Consider the following 24,171-nt stretch of genomic DNA (forward strand, 5'->3'; position numbering starts at 1 on the left):
AGCAGAAATTGAATGACTGTGATGGTGGTGATGATGACGTCAGGATCTGCTTGCGTTTCTTATAAGTTTCATAACATGTGCATGCTTCGTATTTTGTGTTTCAATTGAAGAGGTCGGTGGAAGAAAGTGCTAACGCATGAGGACGAATTCTGAGGTAGGTGAATTCTGAGGTATTGCCAGCTACACAGCGTGTAACGGATACAAGTGCGGATTTTTTAAATATGTGATACCTTAGTATGTACGCACGTATGTGTACGGGCTGTTTTTTCTATGCGTCTAACAGTCTTCCACAGCCATAACTGCACCGCTATTTGGGCTGTGTCTGTCAGTATAGACTAATCGTTTTGCGTCATCGCGTCCACATTTCAATACGTGACCTACTGTTCAGGGGAACATAAGCATTCTTGCGACATTTACTTGTAGGTATTAACCAAGCTAAAAACATACAACTTGTAATATTTATAATCATTAGTATACAAATGGTGTAAATATTGATGTTGCTCAGTACACCGTCCTCAGTAACCAACAGAAATATATGCACTTATACCCATATACCCTAAACGTTTTCTTAAGTTTAAGGACAAGAATACTACACTACAAATCAATTAATGTAATAGACACCGTTTTCTAGCAGCACATACGGAACAACTTGGTTCCAGTATCTGGTACATTCGAAAACATAACAGGTAACGTGATTACACTAATCTTTAGTAGACTGAGGTTTAGCACTTTCTTCAGCCGACGTTTCCGACTGTCGTACTGCAGCGCCCGTACTTGCCTGCTCTTCTTGCGATGCCTCGCCACCTCTCGCCTGACTTCTCTCCCGCGTTGCGCAGTTTGCCGGGCGTGTAGCAGCTCCTCCGAGATGGCGGACATCAGGTTCGAGCTGCTGCCGGACCCCGGGGACCGCTATCAGCTGGGGGACCGCATCGGCCGCGGCGTCTACAGCGAGGTCTTCGAGGCCGTCGACACGCAGGCCGGTAAGTGAGGCTGCGCTGAGAGAGCACTGTTATTACTGGGAGGTCTGTGTGTCATATTTAGCTGTCGCCAGCGCTCTGGACCTGTTCAAAGCCTGTGCTCTTCTATATAACTTCAACGTGAGAATTCATATGAGAATGTAGCCCTCGTTTTATGACGTGAAATGTTATCCCTATACATTAAATTTGACCCTATGTAACTAAACGCAATCTCACTCTAATGACTAACTTTCGGGGTGAAAAGACCTTTCGCACAACGCAACAAAAGACAGGGTACTTTAAACAAAGTTAACCAAGGCAAAACTAAAATCAGAATCCTCAATGTAGTCATCATCCAACTTCTGACCGCGTATGGAAAGAAAATTTATCTTATAGACACAATTTGTGCCAGGCAAATGCTTTTGCTACCTTTGCCCTACACTACCTTGCAATATACGAAAGAAATCAAGAACATGTGTGGTATCAGAAAATATGTCTAAGGCTCCGTTCCTACGGGCACTTGTATCGAAGTTTGACAGTATCGTAGACTTACGTTTTTAGCACAAATTCTTAAATCACATAATCGTGGACCTTGCGTAATTCAGCCTGCTTCGCCCCAGCTTTTAGTGCAATTAAAGCAAATGAAGTGCGTTATCAGTATGTAGTTCACAAATGATCACATGTGGAGATATAGAATCCGTGGGAAAGATTCAATCATCAAAGACCAGGAAGTGAATAATAGTTACATGCAATATAATGACCAAAGTGCAAACACAGGAAAACGGGTTTCATGGATAAACACAGTTCAACAGACCATGTGCTTTATGTCCTCATCTGGTATGACAGACAAGATAAAATTGCGAAATTCTATTATTAATTTCTCAAGCATTGTCTTACAATTAGAACAGCATTGAGATAAGCTATTGGCTGATTAACTTAGAAATACACTACTGGCCATTAAAATTGCTACACCAAGAAGAAATGCAGATGATAAACGGATGTTCATTGGACAAATATATTATACTAGAACTGACGTGTGATTACATTTTCACTCAATTTGGGTGCATAGATCCTGAGAAATCAGTACCCAGAACAACCACCTCAGGCCGTAGTAACGTCCTTGATACGCCTGGCCATTGAGTCAAACAGAGATTGGATGGCGTGTACAGGTACAGCTTCCCATGCAGCTTCAACATCATAACACAGATCATCAAGAGTAGTGACTGGCGTATTGTGACGAGCCAGTTACTGGGCCACCATTGTCCAGACGCTTTTAGTTGGTGAGAGATCTGGAGAATGTGCTGGCCAGGGCAACAGTCGAACATTTTCTGTATCCAGAAAGGCCCGTACAGGACCTGCAACATGCGGTCGTGCATTATCCTACTGAAATGTAGGGTTTCGCAGGGATCGAATGAAGGGTAGAGCCACGGGTCGTAACACATCTGAAATGTAACGTCCACTGTTCAGAGTGCCGTCAATGCGAACAAGAGGTGACCGAGACGTGTAACCAATGACACCCCATACTATCACTCCGGGTGATAAGCCAGTATGGCGATGACGAATACGCGCTTCCAATGTGCGTTCATCGCGATGTCGCCAAACACGGATGCGACCATCACGATTCTGTAAACAGAACTTGGACTCATCCGAAAAAATGATGTTTTCCCATTCGTGCACCCAGGTTCGTCGTTGCGTTGAGTAACCATCGCAGGCGCTCCTGTCTGTGATGCAGCGTCAAGGGTAACCACGGCTATGGTCTCCGAGCTGATAGTCCACGCTGCTGCAAACGTCGTCGAATTGTTCGTGCATATGGTTGTTGTCTTACAAACGTCTCCATCTGTTGACTCAGGGATCGAGACGTGGCTGCACGATCCATTACAGCCATGCGGATAAGATGCCAGTCATCTCGACTGCTAGTGATACGAGACCGTTGGGATCCAGCACGGTTCCGTATTACCCTCCTGGACCCACCGGTTCCATATTCCGCTAACAGTCATTGGATCTCGACCAACGCGAATAGCAATGTCGCGATACGATAAACCACAATCGCGATAGGCCACAATCCAACCTTTATCAAAGACGGAAACATGATGGTACGCATTTCTCCTCCTTACACGAGGCATCACAACAACGTTTCACCAGGCAACGCCGGTCAACTGCTGTTTGTGTATGAGAAATCGGTTAGAAACTTTCCTCATGTCAGCACGTTGTAGGTGTCGCCACTGGCGCCAACCTTGTGTGAATGCTCTGAAAAGATAATCATTTGCATATCCTGTCGGTTAAATTTCGCGTCTGTAGCACGTCATCTTCGTGATGTAACAATTTTAATGGCCAGTAGTGTAGATACTGATTCTCGCCTGCTTTGAAGAAAGTAAAAAGGTCAAAAAAGGACCTATCGTTCCCACATCAGCTACGACTGAAAATGTATCCCGATAAGAAAAGTCTGATTGTCCATGATGTAAAACACAATGTAATTTCCAATCATGTAAATGCATAGCAAATGTGCGAAGCCAGCAACAGTCTCGCCATGATCCAGAACTAAGTCGACTTAATTAGATCGTCTTTAGATCACGTGACAAAGGGTCTGTACTACGAGGAACATCAACACGAGTAGTAGCCATGGCAACAGGATCGGTAGCAGGATCAGAGGAAGGGGCAGTTTGTATGGTGGCCATAGTTCTGTCCAAACCTAAGTACACCGCGCAACATTCTGATTTCTTGAATCTGTCAGAGATCGCTACACTCGTGAAGATATAGTATACAGTCTCTACCCAGAGGTGCACCACGCTAGCAGACGGATGGGTGACTGCTGATGTTTGAGGCTAACAGATCACTCCCGTGAGGTGCACGAATAAGCTGTATGAAAGATGTTCGCAATTTCACTGTCTGCTCTAGGATAGCAGTGTAGATTGAGTCATAATGTGTCCTACGATAAGGACACCCGTATTACGTTGACATCCTGTTGTAAGGACGCTTGTATTGGACACATCTAGATGTAAGGGTCCCTTGCTCTTCTGTGGTTCAAACAGCGCAGACTGTTATTTGTCCGGTCGACGTAGCGAATGTACGCCGTGCTGAATGTTCCCAAGCTTAAAAGATTGCTGGGACATGAAAAGGTACAAGGGGAGACTAGCATCGACATGCTCACGGCAGGCATGATACAAACATGTCACAGGAAACCTTGACGTGATAAAGAGATGCTCCTCGTATAAGACAGCAGCTGCCTTCAGTGGCCTCAGTTCAGCAGCCAGGCCGTGCAGCTCCAGTAATACAGGGACAACCATTCTTCTTTTGGTCAGGATGGCACAGATGCTACCCACTCAGACGTTTCGGTTTAATTTCAGACACGGACGTCAGGAACCAGTCAGCAAGACGCTAATGAATGAGCAGACTTCCTCATATTTGCCGCTGTACAACGCTGGAGACGTTGTGTCAACGAACTCGACCTCTGGCTAACGCGTCTCCACAACGCTGCATCAGACACAGCTGATGCTGACTCGGCAGCGTCAGCTATCAGTATTGATATCGCTGAGTGGGAATACTTGCGATGCAAACGGCGACTGCTGTAGTGGGGTAGTGAGGAGATTGGACAGTATGGTCAGTTCTGCACACCAGACTTCGACGTCCGAGTGGCGATTCAAGGCTGAATGCAAACGTACGGACGGTCCAGCCACACGGAGGACAAATGGTTCTACCGGACGACACATACAACGTACTCCTGGGCCGCAAGGCGGCCATCTGGTTACAGTAGTGGCTGCATATGCGCGTGGCCGGCCGCTGTGGCCGAGCGATTCTAGGCGCTTCAGTCTGGAACCGCGCGACTGCTTAGGTTAGTTAGGTTTAAGTAGTTCTAAGTTCTAGGGGACTGATGACCGCAGAAGCTAAGTCCCATAGTGCTCAGAGCCATGTGAACCATTTCTGAATTATTAGCAACGTAGCTGGCAGTGATCATCCATTCGTCCTGCTATCGCTAAACAGGAAAACATGGTATCATGGCTCATGAGTAATAAAACAAATTATATTTTTGCCCATCAACTTTGATGCTTACCCTACTCTTCTGAGGCTTCAGAAATCAGTAAACACAGGAGGTGGACAAAAATATGAAAACACCAAAAACACAACACTCTTCCATGCCTGATGCGATGTACGAAAACTGTTGGCATTGAAAACGGCTTCCAATAGTCTCGCAATGGATAAATACAGCTCATGTATGGTTTTCAAGGGGATCTCATACCTTTCTTCCTGCAAAATAATGATAAGTTCAGGTAACGATGGAGGAGGTGGATAGCAATCACCCACCCTTCTCCCCAAAGTATATCACAAAGCCTCAGTAATACTGAGATCCGGTCACAGCGATGGTCTGGGGAGATGTGACTATTCATTCTAGTACTAAAAAAAAAAAAAAAAAACCAGCAATACCGCCGGCCGAAGTGGCCGTGCGGTTAAAGGCGCTGCAGTCTGGAACCGCAAGACCGCTACGGTCGTAGGTTCGAATCCTGCCTCGGGCATGGATGTTTGTGATGTCCTTAGGTTAGTTAGGTTTAACTAGTTCTAAGTTCTAGGGGACTAATGACCTCAGCAGTTGAGTCCCATAGTGCTCAGAGCCATTTGAACCATTTTTGAACCAGCAATACTGGGGAACAAACATTGTACCATGAGGTGGACCTGATCAGCGAAATGGTCACATAATCGTTGGCCGTAACGCAGAGTAATCGGGAGGCCCACGGAATACCACGATGTAATTGCCCAAATCGTTACCGAACCCACACTACGTATCACTCTTGGGACGTAAATTCGGCCAGGAGTTGGAAATAGTGTGAAAAAAGACTCATACGACCAGACGACATTTTTTCATTACAGAAAAGACCAGGTTATATGTCTTCTACTCCACGATTTACGTGTTCTGGTATTTTCATCTATAATGAGTAGATTTGAAATTCCAGCTCGCCCTGGCGTTCCCTGATAATAGTATTCCCTACATGTTGCTTTGGTGCTGACATGGTTCTGCAGTGACTTTTGCAGCTTTCGTCCTCAAATTTTTGGACACAATTCTCTTAAATGATTGTTCGTTACGATGATTCAGCACACATTTCCGTTCACTTTGTGCCTTATCAATGATCTTTTTCGGCTTTCCCTGTATGCGAGATAAATCTTCGACACAGTGTCTCTTAAAGCACCAAACACTACGTCTCCCTTGATTGCGGAAGCATCCGCCACACGAGAACCAGCAATCTGTCCACGTTGGAAGTCAGTTAGATTCGACATAACGCACTCTCTATTACACGGTACACTGTCACGACCACAACTGATGGTTGGTTGGTTGGTTGGTTGGTTTGGGGAAGGAGACCAGACAGCGAGGTCATCGGTCTCATCGGATTAGGGAAGGACGGGGAAGGAAGTCGGCCGTGCCCTTTGAAAGGAACCATCCCGGCATTTGCCTGGAGCGATTTAGGGAAATCACGGAAAACCTAAATCAGGATGGCAGGACGCGGGATTGAACCGTCGTCCTCCCGAATGCGACCACAACTGAGACTTGCAACGTAGTGAGGACATTGTAGAGATGCCGTTCGTTTTGAAATACAACAGCGTAACCTGTAGATTTGGCTAGCATCTGCATTTATGTTGCAGTATGCATTTCTCGCGGTGTTCCCATAATTTTGGACAATCCCTGTACGTCTACCAACAAAGCACCGAAACCATTTATCCTTATACGATATTGCAGTGGCTGTATTATACCAAATTACGATGCAAACTTCCTTGGAACATTCATGCATGTCCCAAGGAACTTTCTATCAGAATTTCAGAACAACACAGGCGCTGCAATGTCGTATTTACGGACCGACGCCGGACATGCAACTTTCAAGTAAAATGTCTCCTCTGTACGCGAATATACGTAATGTATTTACGAGTGCAGACTGTAGACACATGGTTGACGACATTTGGAAATTTGGGTCTGGCCGTGGATAGTGCTCGGATAGCCAAATTGTAAGGCGACCGCTCTCGGTAAGCGGGATATCTGGGTTCGATTCCCAGTCTGGCACAAATTTTCATTGTCGTCATTCCATTTTACAGCCGATGGTGGCCCATATTCACAAAAATAGGTCCTTATGGCCGGGATGCAGATTATACGGATCAGAGAATGACGTGTTATCCAAAAGTTGGTTTCATAACTCGGCAGCTATTAAATTCAAAGACTACTTGCGAATGGCATTAAATTCGCCACATTGTCCTTTATAGCCTAGCGAAAGCCGCGTCTCGGTATATTTATTCGTTGTGTGTGTGTGGGGGGGGGGGGGGGGGAGGGGGGTGGCCCGTTTTACCTACCTTACTTTGAATAATACAATCCTTAAACGAATCATGGATCAGTCTAAGAGGTCCAGTGATTTGGTTTTCCCGGTCACATGATATTAATCCCTTAGATATCTGACTGTGGGAACATTTAAAGGAATTGGTGTCTTCAACACCCATTGACAAATTGCACATGCACAACTAATTGCTGTTCGCACTACTTAGTGATTTTTTGACAAAAATGCTGAAGTACGAGGGCTGTTCGGAAAGTAAGGTACTACCGGTCATGAATTGGAAACCACGGTGAAAATAAAAAATGTTTTATTTGTAACAGTTCGTAACTCATTCCATTTACATTTCTACATATCCGACGCTCGGACTTAGGCATCTGTCGTAACGTTGTACCAGCTTTCCAATACCCTCTTCATAGAAGGTAGCCGCCAGTGCTACCCACCACTTCTCTACTCTGGTCTGCGGTTCGTTGGCTGTGCCAAAATGTTGTCTTCATAGCCAGTGGTTCATGTGAGCAGAGATGAACATCAGAGGGACCAATTTCCGGGCTGTATGCGTACTGGAGGCATTGCCCAACACATCTGTGCAAAGCTTCGTCGCATTTTCGCTGCAGTTTCAATTTCGCGACCGAGCGCACCTTACTATCCGAATAGCCCTCATATGCACGAGATAGACTGGTATCACGTTAATTACCTCCAGCAACAGCTATCGTGCGACATTATGGCTAGTCTCTCAGGAAGTATTTGGTTCCAGATATGTGTTGACAAAGTCAAAGTAACTCCAGAGTCAGGCCGATAGGACCACGCGATGGTGACAGAACACCGAGTCATCCTCTGCCACAAGGCGTCATTCGGATGCGATATGGATACGCATATGGTCAACACACAGCTCTCCCGGCTGTACTGAGCTTTCTAGACATTAGACCAGCTATTTCTCATTCAAGCACGTTATCAGTTGACCTAAGGAAGTTGAGTGCACCCCCATCCAGCCCTTGCGACAAGGGAAAGTCGCTGGAAGTACTGGAAATTGGGTCCAGCAGTTAGACACGTTGCTCGATTGGCTACAGAGTTGGAAACGTATGCAAATAGCATTTTTTTCTGATTTTGACGACTACGGTTTTCTTTAAGAATAAGGGTCTCAATTTTTTCATCACACTCTGTAACACACTGAGGTGCCAGGTGGGATACCTTCTAACAACGTGTCAGACTTTCATCTGCCAGGCTAAGTGCAGCAACTCGAAGTGGCAAGGATTCATCAAAGTTATCATTGGAAAACCTCCGTCTCTGTTGTTGTTGAGGTCTTCAGTCCAGAGACTGATCTGATGCAGCTTTCCATGCTACTCTATCCTGTGCAAGCTTCTTCATCTCCCAGTACCTACTGCAACCTACATCCTTCTGAATCTGCTTAATGTATTCATCTCTTGGTCTCAGTCTACGATTTTTACCCTCCACGCTGCCCTCCAGTACTAAATCGGTGATCCATTGATGCCTCAGAACATGTGCTACCAACCAATCCCTTCTTCTAGTCAAGTTGTGCCACAAATTTCTCTTCTCCCCAATTCTATTCAATACCTCCTCATTAGTTACGTGATCTACCCATCTAATGTTCAGCATTCTTCTGTAGCACCACATTTCGAAAGCTTCTATTCTCTTCTTGTTTAAACTATTTATCGTCCACGTTTCACTTCCATACATGGCTACACCCCATACAAATACTTCCATAAACGACTTCCTGACACTTAAATCTATACTCGATGTTAACAAATTTCTCTTCTTCAGGAACGCCTTTCATGCCATTGCCAGTCTACATTTTATATCCTCTCTACTTCGACCATCATCACTTATTTTGCTCCCCGAATAGCATAACTCATCTACTGCTTTAATCGTCTCATTTCCTAATCTAATTCACTCAGCATCACTTGTTTTAATTCGACTACATTCAATTATTCTCGTTTTGCTTTTGTTGATGTTCATCTTATATCCTCCTTTGAAGGCACTGTCCATTCCGTTCAACTACTCTTCCAGGTCTTTGCTGTCTCTGACAGAATTACAATGTCATCGCCAAACCTCAAAGTTTTTATGTCTTCTCCATGGATTTTAATTCCTACTCCAAAGTTTTCTTTTGTTTCCTTTACCGCTTGCTTAATATATAGATGGAATAACTCCAGGGATAAGCTACAACCCTGTCCCACTCCCTTCCCAACCACTGCTTCCCTTTCACGCCCCTCGACTCTTATAACCGCCATCTGCTTTCCGTACAAATTGAAAATAGCCTTTTGCTCCCTATATTTTACCCCGGCCACCTTCAGAAATTGAAAGAGAGTGTTCCAGTCAACATTGTCAAAAGCTTTCTGTAAGTCTACAAATGCTAGAAACGTAGTTTTGCCTTCCCGTAATCTATCTTCTAAGATAAGTCGTAGTATCAGTATTACCTCACGTGTTCCAACATTTCTACGGAATCCGAACTGATCTTCTCCAAGGTCGGCTTCTACTACTCTCTGTCTCTATAGCTGCGAAAGTGTTGCTGGTGCAGGATTTTTTGCACGAACTGAACTCTCGATTATGTCCCATAAATATTCAATGCGATCCATTTCGGGCAATCTCCATGGCCAAATCATTCGCTCTAAATGTCCAGAACGTTTTCAGACGAATCACGAACAATTATGGCTGAGTGCATGACGCATTGTCATCCATAAAAATTCCATCGTTGTTTGGGAACATGAATTCGATGTATGGCTGCAGATGGTCTCCAAGAAGCCGAACATAACCATTTCCACTCAATGATCGGTTCAGTTGTACCAGAGGATCCATTGACTTACATGTAAACACAGTCCAAACCCTTCTACATCTACATCTACATTTATACTCCGCAAGCCACCCAACGGTGTGTGGCGGAGGGCACTTTACGTGCCACTGTCATTACCTCCCTTTCCTGTTCCAGTCGCGTATGGTTCGCGGGAAGAACGACTGTCTGAAAGCCTCCGTGCGCGCTCTAATCTCTCTAATTTTACATTCGTGATCTCCTCGGGAGGTATAAGTAGGGGGAAGCAATATATTCGATACCTCATCCAGAAACGCACCCTCTCGAAACCTGGCGAGCAAGCTACACCGCGATGCAGAGCGCCTCTCTTGCAGAGTCTGCCACTTGAGTTTATTAAACATCTCCGTAAGGGTATCACGGTTACCAAATAACCCTGTGACGAAACGCGCCGCTCTTCTTTGGATCTTCTATATTTCCTCCGTCAACCCGATCTGGTACGGATCCCACACTGATGAACAATACTCAAGTATATGTCGAACGAGTGTTTTGTAAGCCACCTCCTTTGTTGATGGACTACATTTTCTAAGCACTCTCCCAATGAATCTCAACCTGGTACCCGCCTTACCAACAATTAATTTTATATGATCATTCCACTTCAAATCGTTCCGCACGCATACTCCCAGATATTTTACAGAAGTAACTGCTACCAGTGTTTGTTCCGCTATCATATAATCATACAATAAAGGATCCTTCTTTCTATGTATTCGCAATACATTACATTTGTCTATGTTAAGGGTCAGTTGCCACTCCCTGCACCAAGTGCCTATCCGCTGCAGATCTTCCTGCATTTCGCTACAATTTTCTAATGCTGCAACTTCTCTGTATACTACAGAATCATCCGCGAAAAGCCGCATGGAACTTCCGACACTATCTACTAGGTCATTTATATATATTGTGAAAAGCAATGGTCCCATAACACTCCCCTGCCGCCGTTGGATAAGCAGCTGCAGCAGCAAGTCGTATACTCCTAGCTCACTCATTTGTTACATAGTTTAATTCTTAATTTCTTTGCGTGTTTTTGGTACTTGCAATGTTTAATTCATAAATTTCGGGCGTATTATAGTATTTGAGAGTTGTAGCATCGCGTTTTAGTATCTGAATAGTGTAAATTCGCGTAGTCGATTGTCTTCTGTAATTTGTTTTGAACGGCCAGTGTCAGATGGTCACAGTCAGTGTGCTCCCTGCCGCCGTTGGATAAGCAGCTGCAGCAGCAAGTCGTATACTCCTAGCTCACTCATTTGTTACATAGTTTAATTCTTAATTTCATTGCGTGTTTTTGGTACTTGCATTGTTTAATTCATAAATTTCGGGCGTATTATAGTATTTGAGAGTGTAGCATCGCGTTTTAGTACCTGAATAGTGTAAATTCGCGTAGTCTCCTTCCGCCGCCGAGCAGTGTCAGCAGTGCGCAAGTAGCAGCATTACTGCATTTACTAGGCAATCTTGTATTTTAATAACCGTTTAAATTTTGTCGATTTGTTTGCGCTCTCTGTAGATTAGTGCCTTGTTGATAATCTGGGGCCGGCCAGTGTGGCCGAGCGGTTCTAGGCGCTTCACTTTGAAACCGCACGACAGCTACGGTTGCAGGTTCGAATCCTGCTTCGGGCATGGATGTGTGTGCTGTTCTTAGGTTAGTTAGGTTCAAGTAGTTCTAAGTTCTAGGGGACTGATGACCTCAGATGTTTAAAGTCCCATAGTACTCAGAGCCATTTGAACCATTTGATAACCTGCGTCCATCGCTTCGTGGGGTCTGCGCCACACTTCAACCCCACCATAAGCTCTTACCAACTGAAATGGGGGCTCATCTGACCAGACCACGGTTTTTAAGTCATCTAGGATCCCATCGATACCTTAACGATCTCTGGAGAAGAGCTGCAGGCGATGTCGTGCTGTTAGCAAATGCACTCGCGTCGGTCGTCTGCTTCCATGGCTCGTTAACGTCAAATTTCGCCGCACTGTCCTAATGGAAACGTTCGTTGTATGTCCCACATTGATCTCTGCGGTTACTCCACCTAGTGTTGCTTGTCTGTTAGCAGCGACAACTCTATGCGAAAGCCACGTCTCTTGGTCGTTAAGTGAAGGCCGTCGGCCACTGCGTTGTCCGTGGTGAGAGAAAATCTCTGAAATGTGCTATCCTCGGTACACTATTGACACTGTTGACCTTAGAATACTGAATTCCCTAACGACGTACGAAATGAAATATCCCATGCGTCTAGTTCCAACTGCTAATCTGTATTCAAAGTCTGTTAATTCCGATTGTGCTGCCATAACGAAGTCGGAAACCTATTCATATAAATCATCTGAGTCCAAATGTCAGCTCCGCCAATGCGCTGTTCTTTTATATCTTGCGTACACGATACTACAGCCTGTATGTGCATATCGCTATCCCACGACTTCGAGTATGGAATGACTTTCTGCTACATACAGAACGCCGGCCGGAGTGGCCGAGCGGTTCTAGGCGCTACGGTCGCAGGCTCGAATCTTGCCTCGGGCATGGACGTGTGTGATGTCCTTAGTATAGTTAGGTTTACGTAGTTCTAAGTTCTAGGGGACTGATAACCTCAGAAGTCCCATAGTGCTCAGAGCCATTGAAAGGTGTATCAGAACAGAAAAGTAAAGAAAAGACGAACTGCTGGGAGTAGTTTAGCCAATAACCAACAGTCCCACCCCGATTCTTCAAAGAATCGAACACTGGATGAGTCTAGTCTGGGTGATTTGGGATTCGTCTAAAGAAAAACTGGTTTTCCACTCTTCTCGATGTTTATGACGTCATACCTCGTGTACTATGTAATGTACGATGATACAATTTTGCAAGTAAATTCAGTGGTATACATTAATGCTGCCTGCTGACTTTTTAGCGAACAGAGTGAGTAGTAAAGGAGTAATAAATCAAAACGTCATGCCTGGTGCTGAGGCTTTACTACATGAACGAGAATGTAGTAAGCAGTAAACATTTCATCTTTCATAATTGTCAGCGACAAAAATTTATCGAAAAGGTTTGAAATTATTTGTAAACTTTGTTGAAAGCCACTGAGTGCCCTCATTCTCAAATGCTGTACGAATGATCTGCTCACCGTGACTTGTGTTGCCCCAAGACATATCGTATACACAATTTACAACTTTAGTACTTGACTTCATTTGTTAAACCTTTAACGTGAGATTGCACATCATATGATAGTGTCTTAAACTTTTAAATGAGTCAATAATTATATGAAATACTGAAATTCAAATTTTTGTTGCCCTGGAAATCTGCACATAGGCAACCTGCAATTGTAAGCGGGAGACCGTTTTAGTCGTTTAGTAGATTAGTGTGTTTCATTTCTTTAATTATTGTTACTTGTATGACCTTTGCAACCTGGCGGCAAGCGCATCCAGAAGTTCGTAAGAGGCATGTATAAAATTCGCATAAATGGCAGTGCATGGCGCTCTCAGGCAAGCCTGGAGGAAGTACAGTGTTTGCATATTACTGCTGACTTTCGCTTCGTTCATTGACAAAATGTTTCGAGCATTGTTCGACCAGCGTGCTTCATTTAGAGTACGTAGTTTTACGAAATCTTTACAGTTTGATCATCTTATGTAGGAAGTCGTTAATTTTGTATTTGCCAGCTACAATACATACCTATGGTTCTGTAAATATTTCGTTGCGTGAAAAATAGTATATACCTTTTCTATCCCTTTCAGCATTTACATAAATCTAACCGAGTAAATATTTCGCTATAGCGTTGTTCCTAGCACTACAACATATTATTTGATATCCTCAGACAACGCGTGGCTCTTGCAAAGGATGAACTAATGTGCACACTGAGATTGGCTGGAGGTGATGTGTCAAAATGTTTAAGATACGAGAGCATTACTCTGCTTGCAGGTGGTAAGCGCGTCGCCGTGAAGATCCAGCCGGTGTCGGAGGACATCCTCCAGGACATTCGGGAAGAGTTCCGCGTACTGCGGGACCTATCGACGCACCCCAACCTGCCAGATTTCTACGGCGTTTACATGAAGAGGGCCACCAACAGAGTGGATCCCGACAAGCTCTGGTTCGTCATGGAGGTAAGCACCAGCATCTTCTGATCGTTCTTTGTCAAGACATTGGTAAGTTAGTTACTCGCATGATCCATAGATTTATATTTCCTACAAAAAAATGGAAATGTCGTGTGGCTAGGGCCTCCCGTCGGGTAGACCGTTCGCCTGGTGCAGGTCTTTCGATTTGACGCCACTTCGGCGACCTGCGCGTCGATGGGAATGAAATGATGATGATTAGGACAACACAACACCCAGTCCCTGAGCGGAGGAAATCTCCGACCCAGCCGGGAATCGAACCCGGGCCCTTAGGATTGACAGTCTGTCGCCCATTATTATGTGGAACGTATCACTAATGAAATCTTCTCGAGTTATCATCCGAGTCGTCGCCTCGTATTGTCGCAAAGTTTCGGCAAGTCCTACCCCTCATCTCCAGGTGAAGTGTACAGTTCATGTCCAGCTTGTTTCTTTACAGCCTCCGAATTGCAGATTCCTCTTTTCCTAGGGCGCAACGGGTGGGCCAGTCGCGTGCCTGCGGAAGAAATATCGCGGCCCAGTGGTTGGTGGGCCTCCTGGCGGTGTGGAGGGAGTCCGGGCGTCGAACCCTAGTGCTGGTTCCTACTCCACCTATACCTCCACCTCTTTAGAACGTTTCTAACGTTACTAGCTCCACATCCCATACTGAGCTCTGTTGGAAACCGCTGTCCTGGTTAACAAGAACTTCATGTACTCTTATTGCCACTGTCCCTTTGATGACCGAATTCAAGAAAGTGCAGGCATGGCATAGCACATTTCCCCGTATAAAAACAAACTTGTTTTTCGTTGATTCTGTGCTGTGCCAATACAGACTTCTCGGTTTTGTCGAGGTCCTGTCACGTTCTGAACAACGCTGGAAGATGCTTTCTGGGCGATGTACTACATGCCACATTCGCAGCTGATGCTGTAGACGCCAAGTGCCCCTATCCCTAGTTGGTCTCTGACTGATACAAGCATATTCTTGAGGAAATGAAATCATAATACTGCATTATTGGCCGGCAGATCCCGTTTGGGATTGTTAGTGCGCCTGTAACAAGTTTTTCTATTTGGCTTCACTTCGGCGACTTTCGCATCTTTGCGATGAAGACGGAATAAAATAATTACAACGTTAACATAGTCATCGAATGAAGAAAACCTGACGCTCCGTGGTCTCGAGGCAGCGACGCTAACCACTAGACAATGAACTACTGTCAGATTCTTGTTTTTAACCTTTGAGTGGAAAATGGTTTTCATGTTTTGCTGCTCCATTATCCTGGCCCTGCATGTAAACCATACTTTTTGTCTGAAGATGACAAGAGGAAACTCGTTGAAACATTGTGAGAACATATTGCCACGACTCAATTGATAGATGAGACGATTTTATCAATGAAGTTCGTAGAGATTGTTGGTATTCTAGTATACGTTTCACTATGTTTACAATTAACATACGTGTGCTTTGAGCAAACATGGCTCATTTTTATAATACACTGGAGAGCCAAAGAAACTGGTACACTTGCCTAATATCGCGTAAGGTCCCCGCGAGCACGGCTAAGTGCCACAGCATGACGTGGCATGGACTCAACTAGTGTCAGAAGTAGTGCTGGAGGGAGCTGGCACCAGGAATCCTGCAGGGCTGTCCATAAATCCGTAAGAGTACGAAGGGGTGGAGATCTCTTCTGAACAGCACGTCGCAAGGCATCCGAGTTATGCTCAATAATGTTTGGCGGCCAGCGGAAGTGTTTAAACTCAGAAGAGTGTCCCTGTAGCCACTCTGTAGCAATTCAGGACTTGTGAAGTGTCGCATTGTCCTGCTAGAATTGCCCCAGTCCGCCGGAATGCACAATGGATGTGAATGGATGCAGGTGAGCAGATACGATGTTTATGTACATTCCACCTGTCATAGTCATATCTAGATGTATCAGGAGTCCCATATCACTCCAACTGCACGCGCCCCACACCATTACAGAGCCTTCACCTGCTTGAACAGTCCCCTGCCGACATGCAGGATCCATGGATTTATGACGGTGTCTCCATACTCTTACACGTTCATCCGCTCGATACAATTTGAAACGAGTCTCGTTCGACCAGGCAACATGTTCCCAGTCATCAACAGTCCAATGTCGGTGTTGACGGGACCAGGCGAGGCCTAAATCTTTGTCATCAAGGGTGCAGTGATCAAGGGTACACGAGTGGACCTTCGGCTCCGAAAGCCCATATCGAAGATGTTTTGTTTAATGGCTTGCACGCTGACACTTGTTGATGGCCCAGCATTGAAATCTGCAGCAATGTGTTGAAGTGTTGCACTTGTTTTACGTTGAACAATTCTGTTCACTCGTCGTTGGTCCCGTTCTTGCAGGATATTTTTCCGGCTGCAGTGATGTCGGAGATTTGATGTTTTACCGAATTCCAGATATTCACGATACACTCGTGAAATGGTCGCACGGGAAAATTCTCACTTCATCGCTAATTGTGTCCCATCACTCGTGCGCCGACTATAACACCACGTTCAAACTCACTTAAATCTTGCTAACCTACCATTGTAACAGCAGTAACTGATCTACATTTATTGTCTCATATAGGCGTTGCCGACCGCAGTGCAGTATTCTGACTTTTTACATATCTCTGTATTGAATACGCGTGCCTATACCAGTTTCTTTGGCGGTTCAGCGTAGTTTTGTTTGTATGAAAATTAAAGCTAATGCTGTTTTCAGTGTGAAGATGAGTTTTAACACCATCATGATTTATTTAGCATGGTCTTATTACTGGTGTTAGGTCGGTGCCTTCCTGGCAACTGGCCCAATGTTACAGGTGGACGTACAGTTTCCTGTGGGCTCCCTGCCATTACGTAACTTGACATATTTCACTTGGAAATCAGTCAGATGCACTGAAATGAAATGAAGGATCTTTGAGGACGAAATTAATGATGTGCAGTAACATAATGTGATGTCAGTGCAAACCGTTCAGATATACTGACCTGCGATGCGATGGATATGTAGCGGTAACTGAAAATTTTTGCCACATCTGGACTCGGACCCAGATTTCCTGCTAATGTAATACAATCACCTTAACTATTATGCTGCTAAGGTAGCCTGAAAACTTGGCTCAGACTGTCACTGATCTTTCAACCTGTAATAAGATTTGAAAGCAAATAAATCACCCGATCCGGATGGCATCCCAATTCGGTTTTACGATGAGTACTCTACGGCATTGATCCCTTACCTAACCTGCATTTGTCATGAATCTGTCGCCCAGCAGAAAGTGCCAAGTGATAGGAAAAAAAGCACACGTGACTCCAGTATATAAGAAGGGTAAAGGAACGGACCCACAAAATTACAGACCAATATCCCTAACTTCAGTTCGCTGCAAAATCTCTGAACGTTTTTTCAGATCAAATATAATGAACTTCCTTGAGACTGAGAAGCTTATGTCCACGAATCAACAAGGTTTTAGAAAGCATCCCTCGTGCGAAACTCAGCTTGCCCTTTTCTCAAATGATATACTGCGAGCAACGGATGAAAGGCAACAGGCAGATTCCATATTCCTAGATGTCCGTAAAGTTGACACGATGCCTCATTATAGGCTGATAACGAAGACAGGAAAATAAGGAATAAGTTCGCACATATGTGAGTGACTTGAAGACTTCTTAAGTAATGGAACCCAGTGTGTTGTCCTCGACGGCGAGTGTTCATCACAGGCAAGGGTATCGTCAGCAGTGCACCAGAGAAGTGTGATAGGACCACTGTTTTTGTCTGTACACGTAAATGATTTCTTGGACTGGGTGGCCAGCAATATGTGGTTGTTTGCCTATGATGCTGTGGTGTACAGAGAAGTGTCGATGTTGAGTGACTATAGAAAGATACAAGACAACTTAGACAAAATTTCCAGGTGGTGTGATGAATAGCAACTAGCTTTAAATTTGGGAAAATGTAAGTTAATGAGCATGAATAGGAAGAAAAAAACCTGTAATATTCGGGTACAGTGTTGCTAGTGTCCTGCCTGACACAGTCAAATCGTTTAAATATCTGGGCGTAACGTTACAAAGCGATATGGAATATAAAGGGCATGTGAGAACTGTGGTAGGGAAGGTAAATGGTCGACTTCGGTTTATTGGAAGGATTTTAGGAAACAATGGTTCGCTTGTAGAGGAGACCGCATATAGTATGCTGATACAACCTGATCTTGAGTGCTGCTAGAGCGTTTGGGATCCGGACCAGGTCGGACTGAAGAAGTAACTCAGACATCGAAGCAGTTCAGAGACGGAACGCTAGATTTGATACCGGTAGGTTCGAACAACATGTGAGTGTTAAGGAGATGTTTCGGGAACTCAAATGGGAATTCCTGGAGGGGAATCGACTTTTTTTTCGAGAAACACTATGAGAAAATTTAGAGAACCGGCATTTGAAGCTGACTGCTCAAAAATGGTTCAAATGGCTCTGAGCACTATGGGACTTAACTTCTGAGGTCATCAGTCCCTAGAACTTAGAACTACTTAAACCTAACTAACCTAAGGACATCACACACATCCATGCCCGAGGCAGGATTCGAACATGCGACCGTAGCGGTCACGCGGTTCCCAACTGTAGCGCCTAGAACCGCTCGCCCACCTCGGCCGGCTAACATACAGAAGAACGGCAAAGATAATGGAGGATGTGTTTGATGGTGATCAATTTAGCTTTTGAAAGATAAGGGCTCCAGAGAGATAGTTCTGATGTAACTGACAATGCTAGCAATAATTAAGAAAATTCAAGACTTGTCCATAGTATTTTTCAAACCTTGTAAAAGATATCTACGATTTAAAATGGTCCAAGATGTTCGAAATTTTCATTAAAATAGATGTAAGCTACAGGGAAACGATATGTATAAGACCCATGAAGGAACAATGAGAAAGGAGGACTAAGAAAGAAGTGCTCGGATTAAGAACGGTATAAGACAGGGATGTCTTCTTTCACCATGACTATTCAATGACGGAAAAAAGGATCAAATTTTAGGGTGAAAGTATATCAATGATAACATTCCTTGATGACATTATTATCCTCAGTAAAGGTCAAGAAGCATACCGGACTTGCTGAATGGAAAGAACAGTCTAATGAGTATTGAATATGAACTGAAAGTAAACCGAAGAAAGATGAAAGTAATAGGGAGAAGTATAAATGAGACTGGCGATGCACTTAGCATCAAAACTTACGACTTCGAAGTAAACGAAGTTAAGGAATTACGTTACGCTGGAAGCAAAATAACACGTGACGGACAAAGCAAGGGGGAATTCAAAAGCAGATTAGCGCATGCAAAGACGGTACTCCCGGCCAAGGGAACTCTGCTAGTATCAAACATCGACCCAAATCGCAGGAAGAAATTTCTGAAAATATATTTTACAGCACAGAATTGTGTGGTAGTGAATCGTGGACTGTGGAAAAACCGGAAACGAAGAGAACTGATGCGTTTGAGATGTGGTGCTATAGAAGGATCTTAAATATTGGGTGGGCTGATCAGAGAAAACTGCATTAGGAATGCATTTGGCAGAAACTGGCCACACTGAACGCAATATTGAGAGTTGTATGCGTATTCTACACAGGGCAGAGAAGGGTCGCGCTCTCGACTTGTTGGAGGAGTTGGAGATTTGCAAGGCCAAAAAGCATGAGCCCACTAGGATACTCAATGGACAAAGCGAGTTTGTGCCCAACGCCTACTTTGCTTTGTTTGATAACATATTACGGTAACCAATTAATGCCTCGCGCATTTATGCCTAGCCGTACTTGATGATTTATGTTGAGAACAGTAGGCATTTGCTTTACTTCCGTACATTCGTCGCTCTAATTCTGTAACTGACTAAATCCTACCTATTCATGGATTGTATTGTGAGACTATATAATTTTATTTATTGACTGTTAATATGTTGTATAACGTTTCTGTGGGAGACATATCACGATGCACCGTAAATTCACCATAACAGTGTCAGACCTATTATTTTTATATATTTCCTTTTAATAATTTTATATGGGTAACTGTATTCGTCTTTTACTGTATCACAATTGATTTGAATAGTTATCAATATTTAAAAGTCTGCTACATGTATTTTACCTAATGTGTTTTTATCAGATTATGTTTCTTACGTAAATGATTACATCTAAGCCCACAATAGCGACATCTATGTAGGGTGCAGGCAGACAAATTTCTGGTAGCTACTGTACTTCAGTAGCCTGTTGCAAAAATGACTGTGTGGACGATGTGGCCTATTCTACACCTTATTTTAGATCTATATGACGATGCTGTGCTGAGTATATTTATATGGTTTGGCTATGCCATTACGGCCTTATCACAGTAGGACATGATGTAGAACAGGTACGCTTTACCGTATTTTATCTGTAAGTTTCCCTGCTTGTTTGATAGTATATTGTGACACGTAATGCTGCATTGTGTTGATAGACACACTGCCCACTAGGTTTATACATTTTTGTATTGTAGATCTGAAGATGGCCATTACTGACTGAAAACGGTCATCGTCAAAGGAAGTGATATTGTGATCAAAGAGTGGAATAAAAAACATTTCAAAGAATGAGGAAGTTCTTAGTAAAATTAGCGAGGAAAGGAATATATGGAGAACACTGACAGGAGGGAGGGACAGGATGATAGAACATTTGTTACGACGTGTTGATACAAGAGGCAGCTGTAGAGAGTAAAAACTGTAGAAGAAGACAGAGGCTGTAATACATTGAACAAATAATTGAGGACATAAGGTGCATTTGCTACTGTGAGATAAAGAGGTTCCCAGAGTAGGGAAATTCGTAACAGGCCATATCAAACCAAACTGAAGAGCCACTGCTGAAAACAAAAACAAAATCTTTTCGTTCACTAATACTGGAGCAATCAGTGTAGATAGTTTTCGAGTTGGACTAGCCGTTGAAATCTAAGTTAAACAGCTGTCGGAAGATCGCTGGATCGGTATTCTCATTTTCCCATGGAGGACAGGTGTAGACGTACCACGTACACTAGGTACACTAGAAACTGCGCTACCACCTCTTACTATGGCAACGGTGAACCATCCATTTCCATGTGAAAAAGTATCATTTATGTCCAAGCTAAAATTAAGTGAACATCCAAGAAATACACAAGGTCCATCGACGAGGGCGTGGGCTGCGACACTCTTAACTGGAATACGATTTTTTTTGTCTCCTGATGTTGTTGTAAGTTCGATATTTTCTATGGTTTTGTAGACTGTTGTGCGGGTACGACGATACCTCCTGTAGGGAAGCTGATTTGCCTGCTCTGGGTCGGTTCGTAAAGATCCTGTAGAGATAGTTGTGGAAAACAACAAGTGACATGAATGATTGGGCATCTGGAGAGCTGTCACTGCATGATTTGCGAGCAGTTACTGTCATCTGCCGGCCGGAGTGGCCGTGCGGTTCTAGGCGCTACAGTCTGGAACCGAGCGACCGCTACGGTCGCAGGTTCGAATCCTGCCTCGGGCTGGATGTGTGTGATGTCCTTAGGTTAGTTAGGTTTAATTAGTTCTACGTTCTAGGCAACTGATGACCTCAGAAGTTAAGTCGCATAGTACTCAGAGCCATTTGAACCATTTGCTGTCATCGGACTGTCGCTTCGCCACGCGCCCAAAGTAGTTAGCTATTTGTCTCATTGGGTTTTGGGTTTCATTAACTCATAGGCAACGGCACTGTACCTGGGTTCTCCGCCGACAGAAAACAACAGGATGGTCAGACTGATTACTACTGAGTCCCCTTTCTTCTGCTTCTATTGTTTGCAATTTTCCATCTACATCCACCTGGTTACTCTGCAATTCACACTTAAGTGCCTGGCACAGGGTTCATCGAACCATTTTCGTAGTACTTCTCTACCATTCCAATCTCGAATGGAGCGTGGGGAAGAGGAACACCTAAATCTTTCCCTTCGAGCTCTGATTTCTCTTATTTTATTATGGTGATCATTTCTCCCTACGTAGGTGGGTGTCAACAAAATATTTTCGCATTCGGGAGAGAAAGTTGGTGATTGAAATTTCGTAAATAGATCTCGCCACAACGAAAATCGCCTTTGTTTCAGTGACTGCCACCCCAACTCGCGTATCATATCAGTGACACTCTCACCCCTATTGAGCGATAACACGAAACAGGCTGCCCTTCTTTGCACTTTTTCGATGTCCTCCGTCAATTCAACCTGGTTAGAATCCCATACCTCGCAGCAATATTCCAGCAAAGGACGGACAAGTGTAATGTAGGCTGTCTCTTTAGTGGGTTTGTCGCATCTTCTAGGTGTTCTGCCAAGAAAGCGCAGTCTTTGTTTCGCCTTCCTCACAATATTATCTATGTGGTCTTTCCAAATTAAGTAATTGTAATTCCTAGGTATTTAGTTGAACTGACAGCCCTTAGATTTGTATGATTTATCGTATACCCAAAATTTATCGGATTTCTTTTAGTACCCATGTGGATGACCTCGCACTTTTCTTTGTTTAGTGCCAATTGCCACTTTTCGCACCATACAGAAATTCTCTGTAGATCATTTTGTAATACGAACTCATCGTCTGACGATATTACTAGACGGTAAATTACAGCGTCATCTGCAAACAGTCTAAGTTGGCTGCTCAGATTATCACCTAGATCATTTATGTAAATCAGGAACAGCAGGGAGCCTATGACACTACTTTGCGGAACGCTAGATATTACTTCTGTTCTACTCGATGATTTACCGTCTATCACTACGAACTGTGACCTCTCTGAGAGGAAATCACGAATCCAGTCACACAACTGAAATGTTACTCCATATGCGAGCAATTTGATTAATAGTCGCTTGTGAGGAACGGCATCAAAAGCCTTTTGGAAATCTAGGAATATGCAATCGATCTGAGATCTCTTGTCGACAGCACTCATTACTTCATTGGAATAAAGTGTTGCACAAGAATGATATTTTCTGAATCCGTTTTGGTTATGTACCAATAAGTCATTTTCTTCAAGGTGATTCATAATGTTCGAGTAGAGTACATGCTGCAAAATCCTACTGCAAATTGAGGTCAGTGATACGGGTCTGTGATTCAATGGGTTACTCCTATTTCCATTCTTGAATATTGGTGTGACCTGTGCTGTTTCCAGTCTTTAGGAAGAGACCTTTCGTCAAGTGAGCTGTTGTATATGATTGCTAAGAAAGGCGCTATTGTGTCTGCTTACTCTGAAAGGAGCCTGACTGGTATACCATCTGGACCGGAAGACTTGCCTTTCTTAAGTGATTTGAGTTGTTTCGCAACACCTAAGATATCTACTTTTATGTTACTCATGCTAACAGCTGTTCTGGTTTCGAATTCTTGAATATTTATTTCATCTTCTTTCGTGAAGGAATTACGGAAAACTGGTACCCGAAATCAGACAACGCTTACATCTGAATCCATTCCAACAAATGTCACAGATCGTTTATGAACCAAATTAACATAACCTGTTTATAATATTGTTATTGAGTTCCTTCTGAAAGCATTTAATTACGATGTCTATGTTTAATTGTACCCATTTCTATAAAACTGTATGGTTCAATTCTGAGTGTAAAGTAATAGCATACTACACGTGTGTGCCCCGTCGTGTTAGCTTATGGATCTATTTGCACGTGAACGTGATGGAAATTTTCATGGAGAGCTTACATTCAGCAGCTTTCATTTCTTTACATACCAAACATCAGCATGGAGATGGCTTGTTAACTTCATTGGATATAATATTTTCAGTATATTTTACACATTTATACGTCTTTCTGCAACTGCTAAGAAAGAAACTCGGTTTATGTATCCCGTAACAACTGTGTTCTTCTTGTTTCAGCTGTGCGATGGCGGTCCAGTCACGGACTTGGTACAGGGACTGCACAAGCAGAACAGGAAGATGAACGAAGATCACATTGCGTATATACTCAAAGAGAGCGTCAAGGTGAGCCTGCAACATACTCAGTCTAGCCTTCAGAAGTACTCCACTTGAGACTGAAGTAGTTTCGGTATTTCGGAGTGAGGGAGAAAAACAATTAATTATTACTTTGTATGTGAGAGATTACAGATGCCTTTAAGGAGTTCTGTATTTGTGATGTA

At 43.8% G+C, this 24,171-nt stretch overlaps 1 protein-coding gene across 2 annotated transcripts in view; it reads left to right on the forward strand.

The window, feature by feature from the left end:
* Positions 1 to 24,171, forward strand: part of LOC124776478 (neither inactivation nor afterpotential protein C) — a 372,945-nt gene that overhangs the window by 27,692 nt on the left and 321,082 nt on the right. For both annotated transcript variants that reach the window (XM_047251492.1, XM_047251493.1), the window contains exons 2-4: positions 837 to 980; positions 13,942 to 14,123; positions 23,912 to 24,016. In XM_047251492.1, the coding sequence (XP_047107448.1) occupies positions 866 to 980; positions 13,942 to 14,123; positions 23,912 to 24,016 (402 nt within the window). In that variant the 5' untranslated portion in view covers positions 837 to 865. The remainder of the gene's footprint in view (positions 1 to 836; positions 981 to 13,941; positions 14,124 to 23,911; positions 24,017 to 24,171) is intronic.

Source organism: Schistocerca piceifrons, chromosome 2 (genome assembly GCF_021461385.2).
Source record: "Schistocerca piceifrons isolate TAMUIC-IGC-003096 chromosome 2, iqSchPice1.1, whole genome shotgun sequence".
Taxonomy (NCBI): Eukaryota; Metazoa; Arthropoda; class Insecta; order Orthoptera; family Acrididae; genus Schistocerca; species Schistocerca piceifrons.